At 50.9% G+C, this 25,262-nt stretch overlaps 1 protein-coding gene across 3 annotated transcripts in view; it reads right to left on the reverse strand.

Annotated features, from left to right (window-relative positions):
* LOC139788327 (acid-sensing ion channel 2-like) overlaps positions 1-25,262 on the reverse strand; it is a 489,262-nt gene that overhangs the window by 10,533 nt on the left and 453,467 nt on the right. For all 3 annotated transcript variants that reach the window (XR_011722843.1, XM_071728222.1, XM_071728221.1), the window contains one exon: positions 3,922-4,049. Coding sequence is in view for 2 of the 3 variants with exons in the window: in XM_071728222.1 (XP_071584323.1) it covers positions 3,922-4,049 (128 nt within the window). In the remaining variant the exon portion in view is untranslated. The remainder of the gene's footprint in view (positions 1-3,921; positions 4,050-25,262) is intronic.

Raw genomic sequence — 25,262 nt, forward strand, 5'->3', positions numbered from 1 at the left:
CCACCCGTGCCTTGGTTGGGAAGGGGCATGGGGGTATCCTTCAGCCTCCCCAGGGTCATGAAGAACCCAACAGAGAGGCTTGATAGAGCCCCAGGCTGATCCAAAACAGCCAAGAAAAGGGAAAAACTGAAGTGGCTTCCTCCAAAAAGCAGGAGCAGTGGGACCTGAAGGGCCCTGTCCTGCTCGGGGTGGTTCCACCCTCCCTGAAGAGGTGGGTGACTGGGAGATGCCCCCAGCCAGCTCCTAAAAACTCAGGGGCTTGCCCATTCAGGAGAAACCAAACCTGATTCATTAAACTCAGGAATTCCATGGGAACCACCCCCCAGTGAGGCCAGAGCAGCTCTGGCTCCAAGGCAGGATGGGGACCATGGCAAACCCAGTGTCAAACTGGGACTGCACACCCATGAGAACCCCTCCAGCTCCTCGCTCGGTGCCTTCACACTGCCTGGGGTACAACAAGTCACCCAGAGGATGTTTCCCACTGTCCTCCACCAGGACACTCTCATTTTAATGGCAACTGTGTCTCCTGACTTCATGGAATTATGGAATCACTAAGGTTGGAGCAGATCATCTCTCCTGCCATCAACCCAACACCACCATGACCCCAAATCCATGTCCTAAGGAGCCACGTCCACAAATTTTTTGAACCCCTCCAGGGTTGGGGACTCCACCCCCAGTGCTTGGCCACTCTCTGAGTAATAAAATTCTCTGTCCTGTCCAACCTGAACCTCCCCTGGTACAACTTGAGGCCATTTCCTTGCTTCCAGGAGCTCAGTCCCAGCTCCCCGTAAACTTCAGGGAAAGATTTTGGTCTGAGATTTCAGACAGAAACCACCTCCCTTTGGGCATCCACAGCAGGCACCAGCCTGCCCTACATAACCCACCAAACCCCTTTGATGGAGGAAACCTCCTGCTGGGAGCAGCTTTTGCTGACTCAGCACAGGAACTGCTACAAGCCCCAAACCCCTCCCAGGCTGCTTCCATCACCACTGCATTAATGACACAGCTGCCAAACTGGAAAACTGAACTTAAAATGTGTCACCCTGCAGGAATCAGGGGGCCCAGGCACTGCAGAGGCAGCAGAAAAACTATACATATATATATATATATTTTTTTTTTTTTTTCCAGACTGACAGTTAATTTGAAAAGGAGAGTTAATGAGATCTTGCACCAGAGTCAGAGTTTGCTTTCCACAAGAGGCTTTTGGAAAGCTCCTGGGGTAAAGAGCCAGGATTTATCACCCCAGCACCAACACACAAGCCCTGGATTGCTCTAAGAAGCTGCTTGCCTGGAAAGGCAAAAAATCAGTAAGAAAAGCCCAGGGAATACTCTTTATTTCCAGATTGGGCTGGAGGGGATGAAGGAACAGTCTTGAGCACGGCCCCAGGGAACAGGAACAGAGCCACAAGCAGAGCCACCAGCTCCTAACCCAACCATGGAGAAATCCCTTCCCCCCACAGCCCATCTCAAAGACACAACTGGAAACACAACTGGAAAAGACTGAAAATTCTGTGGTCTGAGGGTTTTTTTTTTTTTCCTTCCCTTTTTGCCTTTTAAAAATACTTCAACAGCCGAAACGAAGGAAAAACTTGTATAGGGAATGCACTCTTTTTTTATGAATTTCTATTTTTTTGATGAATTTGTGTAATGATTGAAAGTGTCTCATTGTGGGCATGGAAATCATTGTCTCCTGACTTACTGCCAACAATCAATAACCTTGTCCTGTAGCTTTATTAAACTTCATGTGTCAGTTCAGCCCAGCCCACTCCTCTGGAAGGACCCAAATCTGAGCAGTGGGCAGGAGCACAGGGAGCAGCAACTTGACCTCAGGTTGGGTTCCTTTGGCTACAAACACTTCAGACCCAGGACAGATGTGGAGATGCTGCCTGGATTTTGCAGGCAGTTGGGAACTGAGCAGCATCTCCCTCCAGGGCTTGCAGGAAACCAGCAGAGCTCCCAGCACTGAGCCAGGAGCCTGCCCAATTCCACCACTATTTATTTCTTCACTGGGAAAAGTTCCTATAAAAAACCCAGAGGCTGCTCTGAGCTGGGAGGTGTGAAATGACCTTCTCATTTATTTGATTTCTATTCTTCTCCAGCTGGAGGATCCTTTCATTTATGCTTCCTGGTGTAAAACTCCCAGTTTAGGATTCCAATTACTGGCCAGACTCAGTCCCCAGGGATGTTGCCTCCTATTTGCTCTGACTTACTGAAAGAACAGCACATGCCTGCCCTAGATATGGGATATTTAGTAGAATAAGAAAGACTAAATCAAGGGTATGATATATATATACACACACACACATATATATATTTATCCTCCCTCTCCCAGCACCAAAACTCTGGCAAAAGCAGCAGAAAAAGAGACACACTTGCCCTAAGAGTCCCCCCAGATCTATTTTTCTTGTCATTTTCTACATCCTCCCTGCCTAGAAGGACTTTGGGAGGGATGGGCTTTTCCCTCACAGCTTCTTGCTGGGAAATCTAATTTTTCAATAGGAATAATGAAATGATTCTATGGTCTCCTGGATGATCACACACAAGCCCTAACAAAGGTGAGAGGAGCCACATCCAGGCTGACCCAAAGGCACAACCTGGGGGTCCTGTGGTACCTGGTGACCACCCAGATGTCCCAGTGCTGGGTTTGGTGCTGAATTCCTGGCTTTGCTCTGAGCTGAAGTGCAGTGAGTGAGGCTCTGATCCCCACAGAGGTTTCAGCAGAGCAAACCCTCCAACAGCTCCTGTTCACCTCCCTCGATTGATTTATGTCTCATTTGGGGGTGGATGCAAGAGCAGGGAGGAAAATGAGAGAGGGAATGAGGCAGGAGGACCAGGAATGAAAAGCACAGGGGCTGAGGTGGGGAGGGGAGGGAAATTATTCCACTGGATGACTTTGTCAACACCCACCCAGGATTTGGGTCTAATGACTTGGTGCCACATCACATCCCCCTGTGCAGGGATGCAGTGCTACTGGTGGGACTGGGGCATCCCAGCACAGTTCATAATAAATAATGTGACTGCTCCTCTGTTACCTAAAAGGCTTCATCCTCAGCTCTGGAATGAAATGTTCTCCTCTTCTTTCTTTTTGTCCTTGGAGAGTGAGAGCCTTCTGGCAAACCTAAGCCTTTCTGGGCAGGTTGGAAGGTACCCAAGATACTGAGAGACCATGGGAGAGCAAGGCAGGGAAATCAGTGGGGAGCAAATCCCTTTGGTGGCCAAAATGAGTCTTAGAATCCTAGAATAATGTCAGCTTGGGAGGGACCTCAGGGCTCATCTGCTCCAACCTCCTCACGTTATTGTTGATCTGAGCTGTCCCAGCACCCACTGAGCTGAGACTTCAACCTTTCCAAAGTGAGGGAATCCACCCCTTCCCCTGGGAGACCATTCCAAGCTCTGTCTGTCCTCAGGGGGACAAATTTTCCTCTTGTGTTCAGTTGAAATCTCCCCAGGAGCACCTTGTGCCCATTGCCCCTTGTCTTGCCCATGGGACTCCTGGGGTAAAGAGCCAGGATTTATCACCCCAGCACCAACACACAAGCCCTGGATTGCTCTAAGAAGCTGCTTGCCTGGAAAGGCAAAAAATCAGTAAGAAAAGCCCAGTGAATACTCTTTATTTCCAGATTGGGCTGAAGGGGATGAAGGAACAGTCTTGAGCAACAGGGAGTTGCAGTTGCAGAGCAACAGTCTTGGGAACAGGGAGTCTCCATCCTTTTTGTAGCCCCCCCTAGAACAACAAGAAAATGCCAAGGATTGGGGGCAGTGCCTGGGGATCAAGGCTGAAAAAGCTGCCCTCAACCTGAGCAATCTCCAGTAGCTGCTGATCATGAAGAAGCCTCTCAAAGGGCATCAACATGGAGAAGCAACCTCTCGTAGGGACCCACTGCAGGGATCTTGGGAGTGTAAATGAAATTTAGGACTTACCCTTTGCTCCTGGGTGGCCACAAAGGTCTGGAATCCAGGGGCCACCCCAAACCCCAGCTCCTGGACAAAGGGTGGTTCAGACTGGCTGTGGATCTGGACTTTGACTCCGGCCTCAAACGTTGTCTCTTCTGGAAAAGGAAGGGAGAAGGTTAATGGGCTGTGGTGGGTGGGATGGAGTCTCTCAGTGTGGGAATTTCTGTTCTAGATCTGCTCAATCTCTGCTGCTCCAAAGCAGGAGATGAGCAGTTGGGAATCCTCCACCTGCACGTTCTGGGCATTGAGGCAGAAAACCCAAGAGCAGGGTTTGCTGTGAGCTGAGCACACCTGGGACTCAGCCCAAATCCCACTGATTCCCACTGGGACCAAGAGCAGCTCCAGGCTCCTGAGATGTGGGAGACACTGATCCCAACATCTCCAAAAGCAAAGCACGGGTGCACCCCATGTCTGCTGCCCCATGTCTGACACAGCCTGAGGTCACTTGAGAGACAAGGCAGGTAATTAAATGATGCAAAAAGCTCATTAAATTCAGAGGAGCTCACGGGCTGGGCAGCTGAAGTTACTCCAAGCCAGGCAAAGGGATTTTGCAGTGCAGGAGCTCAGACACAGCACTGGGTTAGGGCTAAGGTGAGGTTCCCACATCCCAAACCTGCCCTGAATACCAAATACCTCCAGGTCACTCCTCCTCCTCCACAAGAAGCTAAAACCAACCCAAAAGAAACTTTCTGAAGCAGAATTAATAGGATGCAAATCAGCCCCCCCAGTGATCCCTGAGCACTTTGGGCTCCCTGATCACAGGGGCATCTCCAGGCACCTGGAGGGGGGGGTTTCACCTTTCTCTCTTCAGCATTGCTGCCATGGTCCCACACCCAACAAACCAGAGGGAGCAGATGGGGCCATGGGGAGGGGGATGGTTTGGCCTCAAACCAGAGTTACCCACTGCCAGGTACCCACACGTCTGGATGCCAGGTACCCACACCAGGGATGCCACCTCTGCATCTGAAAGCTTCTGTGGAAAGGGAAATCACTCCATCTTCTTACCACTCCTTGGTGCTTTTCTACTACTTTATGCTGTATTTCAATTCTTAACAGCCTGGTGCTCTGCTCCAAGCACTGGGAGAAACTCAGCACCAAGGAATCATTCCAGGGGCTGCACCCAGATGTCCAGGAGGAGAAGAAGACACAGAAGACACCAGAGCATGGGATGAGGGCAGAGGAGAAGGACAAGGGATGAATAAGGTGCTACTGGATGATGTGAGGGTTCCAAGTCTCAGGAACCCAAGCAGCAAAGGGCTGAGCATTCCTCTCCTCAGGACTTTCTTGGGTCCTGCTCACTTGTAGCTCCCAAGGCAAATGCAGCCACAGACTGCAGGGGTGGGAATGGGCTTTGCATGGATTTCTCAGGCTAAAGCAGAGCATCCCCAGTGCTCAGATGGACTTCCTAACAGCAACCCATCCTCTGAGGCTTCAACACAGCCAAACCAGTCAAGTGTTGGTCCAAGAAAGTTGGACAAGAGACCTCGGGAGAGCTGAGGCCACACACACGGTCACCTTCATCCCCTCACACAGCCCCTGCCCACCACCCAAAACCCAACACACACATTTCAGTCACCTCTTGGGAACAAACAACATTTTAAAAGTCCCCAGCAGCAGCTCCACATCCCATGGATTTGATTTAGCAGCCTCTGCAGACCCAGCAGCTGGAGCAGGTTATTACCAGGTGACTTTTCAAGCCCTTCTCTATGGAAGGCCCAGGAAAACCATCTGGGAGATAAATAGGATTTATTCAAACATTCACTTGCCCAGACTTTGCTTTCTTCTGCAAAGTTCTGGGATGGGGGTGAGCTCTCCACACTCTTCACCAGGGCTCAGCTCCAGCCAGGTGTTGGGCATTTAATCTGTCAGATCTGTATGGATCTGAACAGGAATTCTCACCACTCCATGGCTCTGGGATCTGCCTGCCCCGTGCCCTGGCTCTGTGATGCCCCATGCAAGGTAATTAATTATTTTTGGCCTCCTTGTGACAAAAGTACTTTTGGTATCTAAGGAATGTCACGACTTAGGGCACGGAGCATGGGGCAGGGGGTGGTGGATACCAAACTTGAGAGCATCTCCACTGAACCCCAGCCTGGTGTGATACTGGCACAGAGCTGGAGTTTATTTTGGCTTTTGCTGGCACAAATCTGGCACTGACCATCCTTGCTCTTGGCCTCCACTTCTGCCCAGGGCTCAGTGACCAGCACTGGACTCATCCTCCACCACCTTCCCATGCTGGGGCAACTGGAAGCAACTCAGCCCTATTGCTGGGACCCCAGATGCTAAAACCCAGCCCTGCTTTGCTCAGCCACAACTGGGTCCTCTGGTTCCATGAGGTGTCAGATGGATGGCAGCATCTCCAGGCTCTGCCTGCTCAAACCCTGCATCTGCCCACCCATGGAGGTCCCACCTGAGGGTCCCCTCCCCAGCTCTGTCCCTCCAGAACACCCCAGTGCTGAGGGTCAAACCAGCTGCCCCAAAACCTTTGGCACTGCTGAGTGTCCCCCCCCAACCTCCTGGATGTTTCACACCCCAGCAGCCTCTGCAGCCAGTTTGGCCCCCAGGTGCTGAAGCCCCGTGGATGAACACACAGCAGAACAGGTCCAAATCCTCTCCCAAGCACCCACCAACTCCTCCCATTTCAATCCCAATCCTTTCACTCCCCTCTGATGCCCAATCCCACTGATCCCACCCAGCTCCATCCCTTTGCCTGGTGTTGGGCCTCTCCCAGCACTTTGGAGGAGACATCATCTGTTCCCCACAGGAATTACCTGACAAGCTGGAGGAGGAAGCTTCTATTTAATCTAAATTGTTGAGCAAAGGGAACTGTTTTGTCAAAACATTTTTCTCTCCCAAATTATTCTGCCCATTTCTGCACCTGCCCTGGGCTGCTTGGCTCTGCTTTAATCCCATGTATTTCCCATGACTGTGCTGTGTAAAAATCCTGTACATACACATCAAACCATCAAGATTTAGCCCCCAAGCACCTGGAAGTGACAAAGTTTACAGTTTTAGACATCAAATCCTGGTCTGTAGCAACATGCAGTGATGGCTGGGGAGGGGGGGGGCATTTTCTGTGCTGCGTAAGAAACTTCAGTCTTAAAACACAGAGTTATTAATTTTTAAAAATTTTTTTTAAGAGTACCTCCCAAAAGCCTGTCAGCATTTGTTTTTTTTTTTTTTTTTCCTGCAAGAGACACAGGCTAGGATCAAAGTAGGAACATGAAAATGGCTTTGAAAAAACCTGTCACTTCTCCTAAAAATCCATGTGCTCCAAACTTGCTGCTTTCCATTAAGAGGGAAAAATACAAACCCCTTTGATGGAAAAAACCCTGAGCAGTCCTCACCAGCTGCACCCTAAACCTTCCCGAGCTCTGTGCTGGGGCTGAGAAGCATCAGCTTGGGTTCAACCTTTGCTGCAAGCACAGAGGAAAGGAAGATCCTGAGGACTGAGGTTGGGGGGGGGCATTTATCTTCCAAAAATGAATGTTCTGGGCACAGCAAAGAGGAAAAGGCTCTGTGCAAAACCCCTGGGACTGGAGAGGTGCAAGCAGGGATGTGACACATCCTGCCCATGGTTTTGCCACTTTCTGCAGTTTTAGCACCATTCTGAACAGCTGAGTGCCCACCCAGGCTGGGCTGCTGCTTCCTTAAGCCTGTTCCTTGTCATCACCCATCAATGGGGTGAAAAATAATCCTGAAACCCCTGAAATTGGCTCAGATGCCCCCCAAAACTTACAAAAGCAATTCCAGTGAGCTGGGCTTTGGTGCATCCCTTACAGTCCTTAAACTGATTTCATGAGCTTGGGAAACCCAACCCCAGCCCTTCATTCCACCCCCAGTCCCACTTTTCAGAGGGCAGTGCCTGCAAATTAATTTTTTAGTGCTTCCCAGGTTGGGAATAGAGCAATAACTCAACAATTGCATCTTTAGACATGTTAATATACATTACTGTACACAGGACAGAGTTTCCAAACAAACCCTGAGCTGCTCTTTTCACTGGAGGATTAGAGCAGCGTTAATTAAATTGGGGATTAATTCAGCATGTGCTTCAGGCTGGCTGCAGAGCAGACTGCACAGGTTTCTATTTCTGGCCTTGGCTTTCCACGACTTGGTTGGGGCTTTCTGCTTACAGCAGCACTCAAAAATCTCAATAAAGCTCCAGCTGACTCCGAGCTCGGGTGCAGGCTGCGAAGTTCATCCCTGGGAATATTGAAGAAGCTTCAATTAAAAGAAGAAAGGCTGCCAAAGGCCCCGAGCTCCCCTTCTCCCCCTGCCTCATTATGTCCAAACTGATCCACGTCTCTCTAGCAATTAAGATCTGAAGCTCTCCTCAGCACTAATTTATGGGGAGCTGAAGCCACAGCCTGAGCCAGGGGGGTTTCCAGCTGGAGCTGTCACCTGCCAGCAGCACCGGGAGCTCCAGGGAAGATCCTCCTGCAGAGCAGATCCCCCACGGCTCTTTCTCAGGAACAGAGATGGCATTTTTTCAGTTGCTTCCCATTACGACTCTATTAGAAGGTGGCTTGAAGGTTCATTTAGGGTCAGGAGCTTTCTCCTGCACTGCACGGAGCTGGGAGGTTGGGGTTCTCCCCAGCCTCTTGTCATCCTTTGCCTCAGTTTCCCCTCCAGCAAAGTGGGGGTTCCTCAACTCACGGGGCTGGAGGAGTCACCGGGGCCCCCTCTGGGCCCTGCAAAGCACAACAGAACATGAGAGTGCAGTGCTGAGGGACAAGGACAGGGACCAGCTCCTGGGGACAGCACCAAGTGCATCACCTGGAGGGAAGCACTGGTAGCACAGATAGCACAGGTATCACATCACAGATAGCACAGACATCAGAGATGATATCACAGATGATATCACAGATGTCACAGATGTCACAGATATCACAGATGATATCACAGATATCACAGGTATCACAGGTATCACACATATCACAGAGATCACATCAGAGATGTCACAGATATCACAGATGTCACAGATGTCACAGATGATATCACAGATATCACAGCTGTCACAGATATCACAGATATCACAGATATCACAGAGATCACATCACAGATGTCACAGATATCACAGATATCACAGATGATATCACAGGTATCACAGATGGTATCACAGATGATATCACAGAGATCACACCACAGATGTCACAGATATCACAGCTGATATCACAGATGTCCATCCCTGTGCCAGCTGCTTTTCATCCATGGAGGTCATGTTGAGACCTTCTTGATTCCCCAGCAGCAGGGAGGTGGCTGTGGCACCACAGCCATGCCCAGAAGATGCCAGGAGATGCCCAGAAGATGCCAGGAGATGCTGAGCTTCATCCCTACTTTTTGTGGCATCCTTGGTGATGTTGCCATGGAAACAATGGGCACCAGAGCCAGCTCTGCTCCCCCTCCTCTGCCAGCCCCCAGTACCAGGGCCAAGCACCCCAAGATGCCAAGGTGTGCAAACCAGCCACGTCAGCTGAGCCAACCCCTAAATGACAGAAGCACTTGGGCACCACCACAGAAGCTCTTTGGGCTGGGGACCCAGGGGATGTGGGGTGCTCCCAGAGTCGGGGAGGTCAACTGCTGCATCAGCCAGGCTGTATCTGGGCAGGAATCTTCAAGAAACCTCCTAACATTCATATTTATAGATTAAGAACAAACAACACCCAGCCCTTAAATCACCATGGAAACGTGACTACAAGCAAGCAGACTGTGAAAAAATGCAGAGTTCTCAAGAAACCGGTTTCACACCAGCAAAACCAGTTTGGCTCCCCTGTGCCTGCTCTCATTTTGGTGTTTTCCTTCCCTGGAAGTTGCCTGGTAACGGGATGAAGCTGGAAGAAGAGGGTCCTTGGTGGGGCTGGGGGATGTCTGGCAGCCTCTGCTGGGGTTAAGAGGGAGAAATTAAACATTCTGAGGCCACCATGTGAGGGTGGCCCCAGAGGTGAGGAGCCTCTTGTTGAGCTTTGGAGGGGTTTGGGTGCTCCTGAGCTGATGGTTGAGCCAATGATTGCCCAAGGGAATGGGGTAAGCTCAAAGAAAATGGGGTAAGTTGATGCTGGAGAAGAGGAAAATGTCCCCAGAGGAGCTGGAGAGGAGCTCCTGTGGGTGAAGAAGGGAAACCCTCATGAAGGGTGCATGGGGTGGCAGAGTGGAAGCTCCTACAATCTGGGAGTTCTATCCAGAGGAGTGATGGAGACCACCCAGCCCCTGATCCTTAACGACAGGTCCCTCAAGCTTGTCCCCTGGGAGTCCAAAAGGCAGGACATCAACTCCAAGGCCATTCCCAGCTGCATCCCAAGGAAAGGTTTACGATGTCCCAGTATAGGTTGGGGGCTGAGCTGCTGGAGAGCAGTGTAGGTGAAAGAGACCTGGGGGTCCTGGTAGACAAGAAGATGACCATGAGCCAGCAATGTGCCCTTGTGGCCAAGAAGGCCAATGGCATCCTGGGGTGCATTAGAAAGGGTGTGGTTAGTAGGTCAAGAGAGGTTCTCCTCCCCCTCTATTCTGCATTGGTGAGGCCACACCTGGAGTATTGTGTCCAGTTCTGGGCCCCTCAGTTCAAGAAGGACAGGGAAGTGCTTGAAAGAGTCCAGCGCAGGGCTACTGAGATGATTAAGGGAGTGGAACATCTCCCTTATGAGGAAAGGCTGAGGGAGCTGGGTCTCTTTAGTTTGGAGAAAAGGAGACTGAGGGGTGACCTCATCAATGTTCTCAAATATGTAAGGGGTGAGTGTCAGGGAGATGGAGTTAGGCTTTTCTCAGTGGTGACCAGTGATAGGACAAGGGGTAATGGGTGTAAATTGGAGCATAGGAGGTTCAAGTTGAATATCAGAAAAAATTTTTTTACTGTAAGGGTGACGGAGCCCTGGAACAGGCTGCCCAGGGGGGTTGTGGAGTCTCCTTCACTGGAGACATTCAAAACCCCCCTGGACACGTTCCTAGGGGATGTACTCTAGGGGGCCCTGCTCTGGCAGGGGGGGTTGGACTAGATGATCTTTTGAGGTCCCTTCCAACCTCTAGGATTCTATGATTCTATGATTCTATGAAAGGTGTCTTTTCCCTCCACCAGCTCCTTGCCATGCTCCAGGCTGGGTCTTCAGGAACCCTGCAGTGACCCCAGGGGTCCTGCTGCTGATGGAGGACTCACCATCAGGCAAGCCCTGGGCCCAGCTCTGGACACCTGAAATCTGTTTCCAGCCTTCTCCTGTCACCAAAGGAGCTGACACAGACTTCAGAGTGATTCATCCCATCCCAGGGAGAGGTCTCCAGCAGGATGAGTCATGGCCAAGGTGTTCCAGCCTCACTCCTTGATCTCCACAGCAGCTTTGATAGGATCAGATGAGCAAATCCAGTCCCCAGAGGGATGGGACTGATCAAGGTAATCAGCTTCTCTCCCTACAGACCCTTCCCCTTAGCCATGAAATCAAACCTTGCTGCTCCAAAGTGCAAAACCAAACCAAACCAAACCAGCAACAGGGACTTCCCATTCCCCAGGTTCTCTCGAATAATCGGGAATAGTCAGGAGGAAACTGGGGGAAAAGGTTTCCTGGTGCCCAACTCCTTCTCACAGCTCTCACAGAAGTGGGAAGAAACCTGAGACCCCCCCCAAACCCTAACCAGGAGCCACAGACCCCAGGTAGATGTGGCTGCAGCACACCAGGGATGATCTCAAGGCCACTGGAGGTTTCCTGGTGATGCAGAGCAGGTAAGAGGAGGATGGAAGGGGTGATGGGCTCCCCTCTAGCAAGGCCCCAGGCACTTCATGTGTGAGGTACAAGATTTATTCTGGGCAAACAAACCCAAAAGCTCCACACCTGAATGACCTCCCAGTACGGGGCCACTGGCTGGTGGCCAAGGTGAGCAAGAGTGTGACATCAGCTCAGGGACAAACCCATTCTTCCTCTCTAACTCCTGGGATGCACTGGATGTTTCTGAGGGTTTGGTGTGGGTTGTTTGTTTTTGGTTTTTTTTTTTTTTTTCTCTTTCATTTTTTTAAAAATGAAAAACTACCTGGAAAAAACCTCATCTCCTTGTAGCAAGACTGTGGTAGGGACACAGATGTCACCCAAGTGTCACCACGAGGTGACTGACATCTTTGTTTTGTCCTTGCTTTGGTGAGAAACAATGGCAAGAAGGGATCTGCAAAAAAGAGAACAGGGAAAGGAAGAGGAAGATGGAAAGGAGGAAGAGGAGAGGAAAAGGAAGAGGAGAGGAAAAGGAAGAGGAGAGGAGAGGAGAGGAGAGGAGAGGAGAGGAGAGGAGAGGAGAGGAGAGGAGAGGAGAGGAGAGGAGAGGAGAGGAGAGGAGAGGAGAGGAGAGGAGAGGAGAGGAGAGGAGAGGAGAGGAGAGGAGAGGAGAGGAGAGGAGAGGAGAGGAGAGGAGAGGAGAGGAGAGGAGAGGAGGAGGGAACCTGTAGAGCCAGCAGGAAGAAGGCTGAGAGGGAGGCTGGAGAGGCAGATGATGGACCTTGAATCCTTCTCTCTTCCCCTGGCCCAAAGGCTGGAAAAGGAGCAGCAAATCCCCAGGTAATCCCCAGGGCTGAGGGGGCAGAGCTGATGCTTTAACCCCGTGTGATCCCTCCCCTGTAAACTGGGATAACACTGCTGGGGTCTGACCCCCAGCCCATGAGCTCAGGCTCCGGGCTCTAAGGCAACAAATTCCCCCAGCTGGGACCCAGAGCTTTCCCATCAGCAATTCCATCCCTAACCCCCCCATAGCATTTCTTTGGGTGTCTTCTACTTAATTATCTGCTTAAGGTGCTGGAAGAGGCAGGGAATGGGACACGATTGATCTCCTTCCCTACAAGAGGCAAGCCTGGAGCCAAGGATTTTGCCTGCTGGGGCTGTCCCAAGCTCTCTGGAAAGCTCAGCTGCAACTCATCCCTCACCAAGGAACAGAAGGTGTTGTAACAAACCACATTAAGCAGCCCCACTATTTTTAGTTAAGCATATTGCATTTGCATACTAAATCTGAGGGTCCATATGTCTCCACATATATTATTAAAAAGCTTCTTACATAATCCAGGGGCAGGAGGAACGAGCAGGTCTCCAGCAAGCCCAGCCCAGAGCTAGTAAAGTGGTTTTGCTGGCAGGCACAGAGCCAGCAAATGAATATTTCAGTTCTTTGCTTCTTTCTTGTTAAGTTTAAGCTTGAAAGTGGGGAAAAACAGGGGCTTGGAACATGCTTTGCTGTCGGGGTGATGGCAGGGCAGGGAGGGTTGCCCCCCCCCCAGGTCATGCTGCTTCTATAATGATTTCTTGTTTGGGAAGGGAAATAAATTCCCCCCCCAGCTCAGCATCCTTGGGGAATCACATCTGGCAGGGAAGGGAGGACAGGAAAAAAACCAACCAGGGAGTTGGTCAAAGCCACCTCAGAACCTTCCCTATCCCTGGGAGCTGCTGCCAGAAATACAGAGTGAGAAAAGGGAAGATATTGCCCTGGAGAGAAGAAATATCCCTACATCCAGAGCTGGGGGTGCCCCCTCCTCCCAGTGTCCCCCCCAGGCTTTGACTCCAGCAGAAGCTGCTGCCTCTGCAGGGACTGCAAGGGTTCAACAGAAAGAAAGAAAACAGAAAAAAAGGGAAATGTTTTAAAGGCACAGAAGTGGTTCTCACACATCCCTGCCCACCCCCTTCCTTCCAGGAGCCTTCACTGCTCCCCAGAACATCTTGAAAAATTAAAGAGTGGAAGAGCTGCTGCTAATTTGGGCTGGGAGAGGAGCCAGATGGAAGCAGGTTTCCCAGGGCCATGGCTGCTGCTGCCTCTTTCATAGAAACCTAGAATGCTTTGGGGTTGGAAGGGACCTGAAAGATCATCCAGTTCCCACCAGCTCATCCAGTTCCAACTTTCAGGGGGGGTGGAAGGACAGAGGGGACAGGGACAGCTCAGAGGCTGAGCCCAGGGCTCCAGCCAAGCTCCTGGGATTGCTGGGAGGGAGATGGCATCTTCCTGGGAGAGGGGTCAGTGGGACATGGTTCCTCCAACTGGAGGTTCAAAGAGGTGCCAGGGAGATCTTCCAGCTCTGAGCATCTCTGAGCATCTCAGGCCCTCTCTGCATCCTGACTCCTCTCTGGGGACGTGGGTCCCAGGGGAAGGCAGATGGGGACAGATGAGCATGACTGGGATGGGTCCCCAGTTGCCATCCCAGTAACCCATCACCAGCCTGGCCTGAGGCAAGGTCCATGGCAGCTCCTCAGACCAAGCTGTGCCAGCTCCAGCTCCTCCTCAGGATCTCTGCTGCCTTTTCCAGCTCAGAGGATGCTGCAGAGCTCCTGCTGCTCCAGCACCACCAGCCAGGATTTGCTCCTGCTGGGCCTTTATCCTGCAAGGACAAGGTTCCCTCCTGAGCCCAGCTCGTGCCTCCTCATCACCCACCCTTTTTCCCTCATTCTGCAGCCAAGAACCTCACAAAAATATTCATTTTCTCCTGGTCCCACTCCAGAAGGATTAACCACACAGTGCCCACAGTCAGGAGGACTCTGCAGCCAGGACCCCATTTGCTTTTGGAGAAAAGCAATTTCTCTCTGAGTACAAAGCCCGGGTTGGATGGAAAAGCTTTGGAGTTCCCACGCAATAAAGCAAAAACCTCCTGGTCCAAGGAGACCTGGAGCCAGGCAGGGAGGTTCTGAGCCACTCCAAGCCCTGAACTCTGCTGCTGACCATTGAATTTGCATCCCTGCAAACATCAGTGCTTGGGCTGATGTCATCTCAAACCTTTGGGTGAACTCAGCAGCTGAGTGAACATTTATTTTATTGCAGCAGGCTGAGTCCCAGATGCTGTGCTGGGAAGGAGTCAGGCTACAGGAGTGGGCAAAAAAATCCCAAGTATTTTGGTGCCGTAGGTGAAGGAAATGCTTCTGCTCTGGTATTTGTTTGAGATTTCAAAGTGTTGTCTAGGAAGGAACCAAGACAGACCTGAAATTAACAGCTGACTTTTCCAGAGGTGGAAATAAAAAAAAAAAAGGGGAAATTAAGATTAAAAGAAACTCCAACCCCCTGCTCAAAGTCAGGGGTACAGGGGTGTCAGCCTTGCTCTCACAGCCCAAGCAATGCTGCAGCTGCAGGGAGGAAGGGGATTTTTGAGGGATTTAGGCTTTTTCACACATTTCCCTAAGTTTCAGTTGCTCCCCTGTTTCCTTAGAAAACTCCCCATTGAGAAGTTCTTCCCCAAGCAGCCAAATGGGTTTTGGGAAGCTCATGGGCTTTGGACCTTAACAGAAGAAAAATGAAAAGCCTGGGGAGGGCAGAGTCACACTGGCAATTTGTTAGCTTGTCCATCACATCCTATTTTCTAGTGATTTGCCAGGATTAGGGTTACCAGAGCAGGGAGAATGAGCGGCCACCAGAGGGGATGGTTCCCCCCAGGGTCCCTTCTGCTTCTCCAGCCTCAGCTCCCCACTCACAAACCCCACTCACAAACCTTCTCAGGTGCCTTCACCACTTCCCACCATCTGCACTCCCAACCCCTTTTCTGCACCAGGAAAGGATTTTTCCTTCTTTTATTATAACCCCTCCTCAGGCCAAAGAATCTCTGTGTCCTTGCAGAATCTCCACCTCCTTCATTTGCCTCCCCCAGGGTCCTCATGTGTCCCCCCAGGGCTGCAGATGGAGGATGCTATAAATAAAAATATTTGCCTTGTGTTGTGGTGGGCTGCCCACGGGGAGGCCAGGGGGGCACAGCCAGCTCTCAGATGGCAGCAGGCAGCCTAATATTTTCCTCTGATAAAAATAATCTGTGAAAACTACACCATCTAACCCGGCCTGCAGCACTGCCAGGAATTTTGCTGGAGGGGGGAAGGGGGAATAAAAGAAAAAAAGAAAATCAAAAAATCGATCAATCAGTGCTAGCCAGGGGATTTAAGCAGCAGTTGCTGGGACTGCAAGTGGCTTCTGAGGTTTTTTTGCAGCTCGGGGGGAAAAGAGCAGCAGTGGGATGGAGCAGGAGGTGTGGGAGAACCTGCTGAGGGTTTGGGGAGATGAGGTGGAGACCAAGTGAGGGACCCACTCCTTGTGCTTTGGCTGTACCAGAGTGGATCACCAAGTCTCAGCTGGTCAGAGAGGTCCCTCCACAGCCCCTGTGGAGGGATGGGGGATTATCCACCCCATCCTTGGGAAGCTGTTTGATTTGGCTGAGAAACCTCCTTTAACAGAGGGCAGGGTGGCTCCACTCCAGCTCCCAATCACCCCATCCATCACCCCAATGCAGCTGCTCAGGTGCCAACACAGTGAAAGAGCTGATGCCTGCAAGCCAGGGGACACCAAGAGAGCTGAGGGAGTGGAACCTTCATCTGCTCATCATCATCATCAGTTCTGGTCACTGAAAGATGGAGAGAGGGAAAGGAGGACACCAAAGCTGCTGGGATGGGGAGAGGAGCACGGGGAGCTCAGGGTTTGGGAGGAATCCAACAGAGATGGGGTTGTGCTTCATCTGGAGAGGTGAAGGCTACAAATCCTCTCAGAAATACACCAAAGGCAAACACCAGAAAGGAGCAAAGTGTTTCCACCAACAGGAAAACAAAAAAACCCATCAAACCCAAACCGGGATACCCAGGTTAAGGAAATTTAATCTGGAAATCCAAAACTCTGGAGCCAGCAACGTGGGGCCCTGCAAAAGATGCAGTGGACATCTGAGATACCCTGGGCTGGTCCTGGGGTGAGGGTACCACCATCTCTCCTCCAAGGAGAAGCCTTGCTTGCTCCAAGCCCAAAGGGATTTTGGCTGCAGAGGTTCCTGGGCCTCAGGGTTCATGATCAGGGTCCTCCCCATCCCGTGGGCACCACACGACTGGAGCTGCTCTGCATTTGCTTTTGCATTCAGAAAGGGAAACCACTGGGGACTTGGGTGTGGGGAACAACCCACGGGGGTTAAGAAGATGCAAAGGCTGCCTCCTGAATCTCCCCACCCCCAAAGTCCTGCCTCATGCCCTTTTACAGAACCCAACTCCTACCCCAAGGAAACATTTTACCTCTGGAAACCTCAGTTCTCACCCCGTGAGACTGCAGTGAGAAGGTCCCAGGGTACCCACTCAGCACCCTCACCCCACCTGAGCTCGGGTGGGCTCCTGCCCATCAGCATCCTCGGGGCAGCAGAATGATCAAATGCAGCCTCAGAGCCTTGGTCCTTCTCAGCCTCAGTGCTGTGGCCTGGAGCCAAGGCTGCAAATGTTCTTGCTGCCAAGAGATTGCAGCTTTCACGAGTTCAGTATTAACCTGTATGGCAGCAATCATGCTTAATTATGGCTTTTATTACTGAAAGATTTTTGGATGTCCATGCAATGTTATCCAAAGAACCCCAGGAGGCCATTATTGCCATAAATATCTGCACTGAAGGGCAGCACAATGAGCCACCAGAGATGAACCATTCCTGGCTCCTGGATGGAGTGTAACAAACTGCTGTGTGACAATAAAATGAGACAATTCATCCCTTGGGAAGAAGCTCTGGTGAGGGCTGGGAGAACTGCATCTCAGTCAGGACATCACTGAAATCACCAGGAGGTTTTGTCATTTCTCCCCCAGATTCAGCTCTGACATCTCTTGAAATGTGGCTACACCCCAGAGCTGGGGATTCCTAGTCTGGAATTAAGTGGGCATCAAACCTCTGTGCCTTGGATGTCTTGGGGGGAAGAGGCTGAGGAAGGGATGGAGAGAGGCCACCAGTGGATCATGGAGAGAAAACCATGGGGAGCAGGAGCCTGGATGGGACTCAGATGTTGTGGCAGGTGCTGAAGTCACAAAATAAATTCTGGGAGGACACTGGATGGCTGAAACATCAGTGCTGGGTGCACTGTGCCAGGGTGCTCAGAACTGAGGGACAAAAAGTTTCCCAGCTGAAAGGGAGCCTTGAGAACCAACATCTCTCCAAGCTGCCCTTGGAATGGTCTCCCAGGGGAAGGGGTGGATTCCTCTCTGGAAAGTTTCACATCTCAGCTCAATGGGTGCTGGGACAGCTCAGACAAACAATAATATGAGGAGGGTTGGAGCAGCTGAGCCTTGGGAGCCCTTCCAGCTCTGACATTCAGTGATTCTGATGCTCTCTGGCCCAGGACTGAAGGTGACCACACCACAAGGAAAAGCAGAGCTGGTTCAGAGCCCTTCTCCAGGAATCTTAAGCTATCTTTGGCCTCACCCCATTGCAAGGACTTCTGCCTCCAGCAGCCCCCATGCTTCAGCATCTCTTTAATAGCAAGAACCTCATTCCCACCCCCATTTCCAAAACCATGTATCTTGTTTTTCCCCTTCCTCTGGAAGAGACTTTTCCTTTGGTATGTCTAGATTCAAGGGAAGGCAATGGGAAGCCCTTCCCTTCCCTTCCCTTCCCTTCCCTTCCCTTCCCTTCCCTTCCCTTCCCTTCCCTTCCCTTCCCTTCCCTTCCCTTCCCTTCCCTTCCCTTCCCTTCCCTTCCCTTCCCTTCCCTTCCCTTCCCTTCCCTTCCCTCTCTCCAAAACCACTCAGCATCCCTTGTCACTTGGCCAAACTCCACAGATGGCATTTAACTTTTTCCTCTTTATAAGCTTCTCCTTAAATATCAGGAGTGTAAGCAAGAACCACAACAGAAATATTAAAGCTGACACCCAAAACACAGCCACCAACCCCTTCTCCAGAGGTGCCCTGCTCTGCAGGGTCCAGCAGTGGTGGCAGCACAGCAGAACCAGCCCGAGACAGGCCCAAAATCACCTCACCACAGAAAGTCTTTGGCTAGAAGGGACCTTCCAGCTCATCCAGTCCAAGCTCTGACCCGCACTGTCAGCAAATGCTTGGGTTTCCCAGGCCCTGCTGCCCTCCTCTACCTCGTAGCTCTGAGCCAGCTGGGTTTTTATTGCTGCCTGGCTTTGTGGTGACCTGGCACACCTGACCTCACCAGGAAACGCAAGCAGCCTTCAAACCAGAAGAAATTTGTCTTGAAAAAATGGAAGATGCCAACGTGAGAGCAGCACAGGTCACCAAGAGCATCACCAGGCACCAGGGCAGGTGGGGACAGACCCTGCCGGGGTCCCCATGGGCACTGAGCCATCTGTCTCAGGGCTGAAAGAGCCCTGGGGACACCACCAACCCCAACCTCCTGCCCCATCACAGCAGTCCCAGTGTCCTCTGGTGGATCATCATTTAGCCTGTCCCTAAAGCCCCCAGTGAGGATGGGTTCCCCTGCTCCACCACGGTCACAAAGGACAACAGGAGAAGACACCTCTCCAGGGCTCCATGCAGTGTCCTACCTAACACCTAAATCCATACCCACCCCAACTTGTCCTTCCCTTTCTCTCCAGCTTGGTCTTTCCCATATGTGAAGACTGACCAGGACTTCCCCTTCATCCTCTCCAAACCAGACCCCAGCCCCTTTCCCACCAACCCCTTTCCCACCAACCCCTTTCCCACCAGCCCCTTTCCCACCAGTCCCTTTCCCACCAGCCCCTTTCCCACCAGTCCCTTTCCCACCAACCCCTTTCCCACCAGCCCCTTTCCCACCAGTCCCTTTCCCACCAGCCCCTTTCCCACCAGTCCCTTTCCCACCAGCCCCTTTCCCACCAGCCCCTTTCCCAGCTCCAGGGAAGCAGCAGCAGGTACCACCACTGCACCACTGCAGTGCCTGGAGCACAGACTCAGCACAGACAATGAAAACCTTCAACACCCAGGTTTTTCCCTTCCTTTTGATCTTTCCTCCACACATCCAACCAGCAGGGATCTACCAAACACAGCAGCAGTGCTCACAGAGGGCTGAGAGAAGCTTTGACTCCTTCCTGCCCTCCTTTTATCCACTGTAAAAGCTTAATAAATAATCACAGAATCACAGAATCATCCTGATTGGAAAGGACCTTCAAGATCATCAAGTCTAGCTCCCACCTGAGCCCCTAAATCATCTCCCAGAGCACCACATCTACCTGGATTTTTTACCTCCAGGGATGGTGACTCCACCACCTCCCTGGGCAACCTGTTCCAATGCTCACCATTCTTTTGGTGAAGAAACTTTTCCTGATATCTAAACCTGTCCTGGGGCTCCTTGAACCCATCACCTCTTGTCCTGTCACCACTCACTGGTGAGAAGAGCCCAACACCCACCTCACTGCAGCCTCCAATCCCAACTATTTATTTTTCCATCTGCTCTCCTGGTCTCTCCAGTCTCTACCTGCTCCCCAGCCCCCCAGAACCTCGAGATGTTCTTTGCCACCTGTGATTCCTTCAAGCTCTTCCACAGAGATGCTCAGCACAGCCCGGGGGCTGCTCTGTCTTGTAAATAAGCAAGGAGAAAGCTGAACTGAAAGGGTGATGGGAATTTGGTGATATTTCCTGGTGGTGAAGGAATGGCCCTCAGGAGTCATGGGAAACCCTCACAGAGCACTCCCACACTGCATTGACACTGGGGGAGCTTGGCTGTCCTCATGAAATCCTGCACATCCTGCTCCATGTCTCAGGAAAAACACATTGTTTGCTCCTTCAGAGCTGGCTGAAGCAATAACTTCTTGAAATGAAGACTCTTGAGCTCCATCCATGGAGTTCAGGACACCCAAACCACATCCAGAGCATCTCCAGGACATCCTCCCCCTGTGTCCCCCCAGCAGCTTTACACCACCAGGAGGCTGCTGATGCCCCATCCCTGGAAGTGTTGAAGGGCAGGATAGATGGACAGGTGGGAGATGTCCCTGCCCATGCAGGGGGGTGGGATCTGTATGATCTGTATGATCTTCAAGGTCCCTTCCAACCCAAACCATCCTGTGATTCTCAATCTGCCTTAGGAAGCACTCGGGAGGTCTCCAAATGTCAGCCAGAGGCCCTGTCACTGCTGCCTGGAAAAAGTTGGAGCAAAATGATGATCCCTGCACCAAAGAGATTAATGCAATTAGATTTAATTAGTGCTTGCAAAAGACTTTTATCTTCAAAGCTCTTCCTAGCCACCAAATCTCCTGGTACCTCCGGGAGATGGATTAATATGTGCTGAGCTTTTTGTCTTCCAGGAGGGAAATGAAGAAACTCAGGGAAGAGTTAAGACCAGAAGTGGTGGGTCATGACTTGGATTATCCTCACATAAAACCAGAGAGCATCCCAAACCCTCACCAGAGTCACCCACACCTCACTCCCAGTGCTCAGAGAAAAAAAAAAAAAAAAAAAAGAGCAAGAAAAATCAGATGTTTGCAGCCACCTTTGCAGCTCCTGGGACAGCAGAGGCTGCAGCTCCCAGACCTCATCACCACACCACTGGCCCTGCCAGACTTCTCCTCATGTTTCTTTCCCAATTCTCACTGTTTCAAACTCACTTATTTCACCTTGAGGCATTTAACTTTCCAGAGGAGCCACAAAAACCCAAATGGAAGCTGCAGGAGGGGACATTGGGACACAGGGCCCTTGACTCGGGGTGCCTTAGCTCCACATTTCCCCCAAAATTTCTCTTTGCCACAATTCCTAAAGCCAGCTTCTAGTTAGTTTTCCTTCCTTTAGTTTTGCTGAACATTTCCTGATTTTGTTTTTTGGTTTGTTTTTTTTTTTTTTGGTTTTTTTTTTAGATTTTTTTTAACAAAAGCCTTTTGCAGCATCTCCATCCCTTAGAGGTTTTTCTCATGAAGTCCCTGACAGATATTTTAAGCCTTCAGTCCAACAACCCTACCTGACTGGGGCAGTCTGGGCTTGCTAATACCAAGCCTAGGGAAGAAAAAACTTTGCTGTCACAGTAGCTTACACAGCTCCCAGGAGAAGCAGAGGAACAGGAGCCACTTTCCCAGCAATGTTTTAAGCCCTCTGCACATCGGTGTCTGTAGAGGGGACGGGGGGCTGGGAAAGGAGATGAGAACCATGGAGTGGGTGAGGTTGGGAGGGAGCTCAGAGGTCATCCCCTCCATCCCCCTGCCATGCCCAGGGACACCTCTCATCCAGCCCAGGCTGCTCAGAGCCTCATCCAACCTGGCCCTGAACACCTCAAGGGAGGGGGCAGCCACAGCTTCTCTGGGCAATCTGTTCCAGAGGCTCAGCACCCTCCTGCTGAACAACTTCTTCCTCAGATCCACTCTGAGCCTCTTCTCCTGCAGTTTCAATCCCTTTCCCCTTCTCCTGTCCCTGGACTCTCTGATGCAAAGTCCCTCTGCCACCTCCTGGAGGTTCCTTCAGGGATTGGGGGGCAGCTCTGAGGTCCCCCTGGAGTCTTCTCTTCTCCAGGATGAACAATCCCAGCCCCTGGATCATCCTCTGGGCTCCTTCCAACAGATCTCTCTCCTTTTTTCTGCTGGGGACACCAGACCTGGCTGCAGTTCCTGAGCTGGGGGTCTCACAAGTGCAGAGGGGCAATTCTGGAGATCCCTGCAGCAGCCCAGCTGTGTGATTTTCCTTTCTTTTATTTCTCATTCTGGTTGCTTAACTGCCAAACCAGAACAAACTGGACCTTGAGGATGTTGCATGAGGTGCTGATGGCACTGGGAGGGCTGAAAGTCCCCTGAGATGAGCTGACAGGTCAGAACCTCAGCATCAAGCTCACCCTGGGGACCAGAGGGTTTGGTGACCAAAACCCAGGGATGTTACTGACTCCCCCACACTGCTCAGGGAGCAAAAGCCCTTGCAGAAAGCCCATGAGTTTCAGGCTCCTGTTCACTTGCCAACTGCCAAGGCTGTTGAGATGTTCTCAATGGCTAAAACCCCCACCTCTTTTGGGCCCAGAAATCCAAAAGCTTAAAAATTGCCTACAAATGAACATTTCCCCTTATTTATTAAAAACAACCAACCCTTTGATTTTGACACCAAGCTGAAATTCCCCCCTCCATCAAGTCCTTTCATTCCCATGTTGGACACTCACCACCAATCCTTGGGGCCACCCAAACCTGGGCCAGCCCCTGCTTGGCTGCATGGAAACAGCAGCCCCAGCTACATCACACAAGAGAAAAGATTTGCTTTTTCAATGAGTGTGCTGGCTCTCCTTTAGCTCCAGGAGAACATCAGGAGGCCCTGCAGAGGACTTCACAACGAGCAGGAGTCTCTCAGTTATGTGACAACCATAATGACCCAGCCCAGACACCAAGCCCCAGGTAACCTTTGAGTTCCTCTCTTCTCTTCAGAGCTATTGATGAGTGCACTGGGGCAAACCTAATTAATTTTTAGTGGCAGCCTAATTTTGTGGATCCTCTGGTTGTCAGGGGCTTGGTGGAAGGTGGAAATAACATTGACCTTTTCTCCCCAGGAAACCTGGCTAATTGAAGGGATTCGTGCTCTCATTAGGAAAAGGTCCAAGATGCAGCACATTTTATGCTTCCCTTTGGATGACACCATCCAGCCTCCAAAAGGTCAAACTGCCTTTGATGAGTTGATCCAACACCAGCCTTTCCTAGTGAAAATAATTAAAAAAAAAAAGCATCAAATTCTTCTGGCTACAGCCCCTTGGTGTTATTTATTCTCAAGGCAGCTGCTGGTTTATAAGTCCCATTTATCTCTTTGGATGTTCAGAACAATGAATCAGCCCCTGGGTCAGTGGGGTTTGGGGTTTTTTTTCTATTGCTTTGGCTAATTGTTGCTGCCTGGTAATGAACCTTCAGATACAGCAGTGTTCACCCTGGCTCTGGGTACCATTTCATAGCTGAGCTTTAAGCAAGAGGAGATTTATGCCCGGGATGTTCTGCAGAAAGGGACAGAAGCAGTGAGGATCATTTGGCTCTCTCAGCAGGAGTTTGATGTCACACAACAAATTACATCCCAGTTCACTCTTCCTCTTGGGGCTTTTTTGGGCTCTTGCTCTGGGTTGTCACCTAAAATACTCCTGGCCCAGAGGTGTCTGTGCAGGGCTCTGAGCACCTCGAGTGCCCCTGGGGCTTCCCAAGGAGCTGGCACAGATGTGGCACCTCAGGACCTGGTTTGGGGGACACGGTGGGGTGGGGGTGGCAGCTGGGCTATGATTTGGTGATTCTCTGATCTGGGGTTTGTGGCTTTGGGGCTGTCCTGACATGCACACATTTGGATTTGGTGCCTTTCTGGGGATCCCGTGCTCCTGAAATCCAACTGAGAGCACGGCAGAGCCACCACATCCCCTAAAAACCATGAAGAAAGCAGCAGTGAAGATTCTGGTGTGTCTTGTTCAGCAGGTCCTAATAACAGATCAGCTGAAGAAAATGAGGGGGGAAAGTTTGTAATTCAGGACCCCTTCTTCTGTGACCACGGTGTCACCCCAAGTTCTGCACTTAAACACCACACAGAGGAATCCCCCCCCCAGCTCCCCGAGTTCCCAGATGAATTCAGGACCATTTTCTCCATCTTAAACCATCACCACTTAGTGATTAATATAAAAGCCTTTTGGGTCTCTCCCTGGGCCAGAGGGAGCAGCATTTCATTCCCAGTTTCTTAAATCCATTGGGGAGAATGCTCCAAGCTGAAAAGTGCTGGAGAGGGCGAGGTACAAACCTTGCCCTGCCTGTCCTTCTTCTTCTTTTAATTTTTTTTTTCCATTTCCTTTTTTTATTTTTTTTTTTTATTGCTAAATGAAACTGAGAACCAACCTTTCCAGGGCAACCAAGAGTTTCATCTGCCAAAAAAGCTGCCCTAAGGCAGTGGTGTCTGCACATGGGGGGGGGGGGGGGCAACTGCTCCCAGCATCCTTGTCATGGAAAAGAAATTACAAAAGCTCCCGAGGAGCCCTGGAGTCAGCACTAACACACAGGCTTTTCAGAAAATATTTTCCATTTTAAAACATGGGCAAAGCTCTGCTGAACATGTGGATGTGATAGTCCTGTGCAAGCCATCCCAGCTGCTCCCCATCACTCCTGCCCAGCCCAGCTCGTTTCTTATTTTATAGATTTCAAGGCCAGGTTGGAGAAACCTGGTCTGGTGGGAAGTATCTCTGCTCATGGCAGGGGGTTAGAACTGGGTGATCTTCAATGTCCCTTCCAAGCCAGCTCATTCCATGCTTCTATATTTAGAGATGTATTTTACATTAATTCTAATTAGAACCTTAGAGTCATCATGGTTGGAAAGGTCCTTCAAGATCAGCAAGTCCAACCATCAGCCCTACCCCACTAAATCATCCATTTAAATTATTCCACCTCAAACTCCACAAGCTGTCAATGAAGCAGATGCACAAACCAGTGCCTTTTTTTTTTTTTTTTTCTTTTTTTTTTTCCCCTTTCTTTCTTATTTCCCAAACTCTGCACTTCCCATCATCAGCTCCAAGCCTGCAGCTGATTGCCCAGGGTGGAAATCCATACCAGCCCCTCAGACCATACCAGAAGCCCAGTGGGTTTGCAGCTCCCAGCTGGGGGAGGCCAAGCTGCCCCCTCCACCCCTTGAATTCACATCTTTTGCAAGCAAAAGGAGGCCTGGGGTAAGAATTACCACTTATCACATTAATATGCACA

The sequence above is a fragment of the Heliangelus exortis genome, chromosome 29, assembly GCF_036169615.1.
Source record: "Heliangelus exortis chromosome 29, bHelExo1.hap1, whole genome shotgun sequence".
Lineage (NCBI taxonomy): Eukaryota > Metazoa > Chordata > Aves > Apodiformes > Trochilidae > Heliangelus > Heliangelus exortis.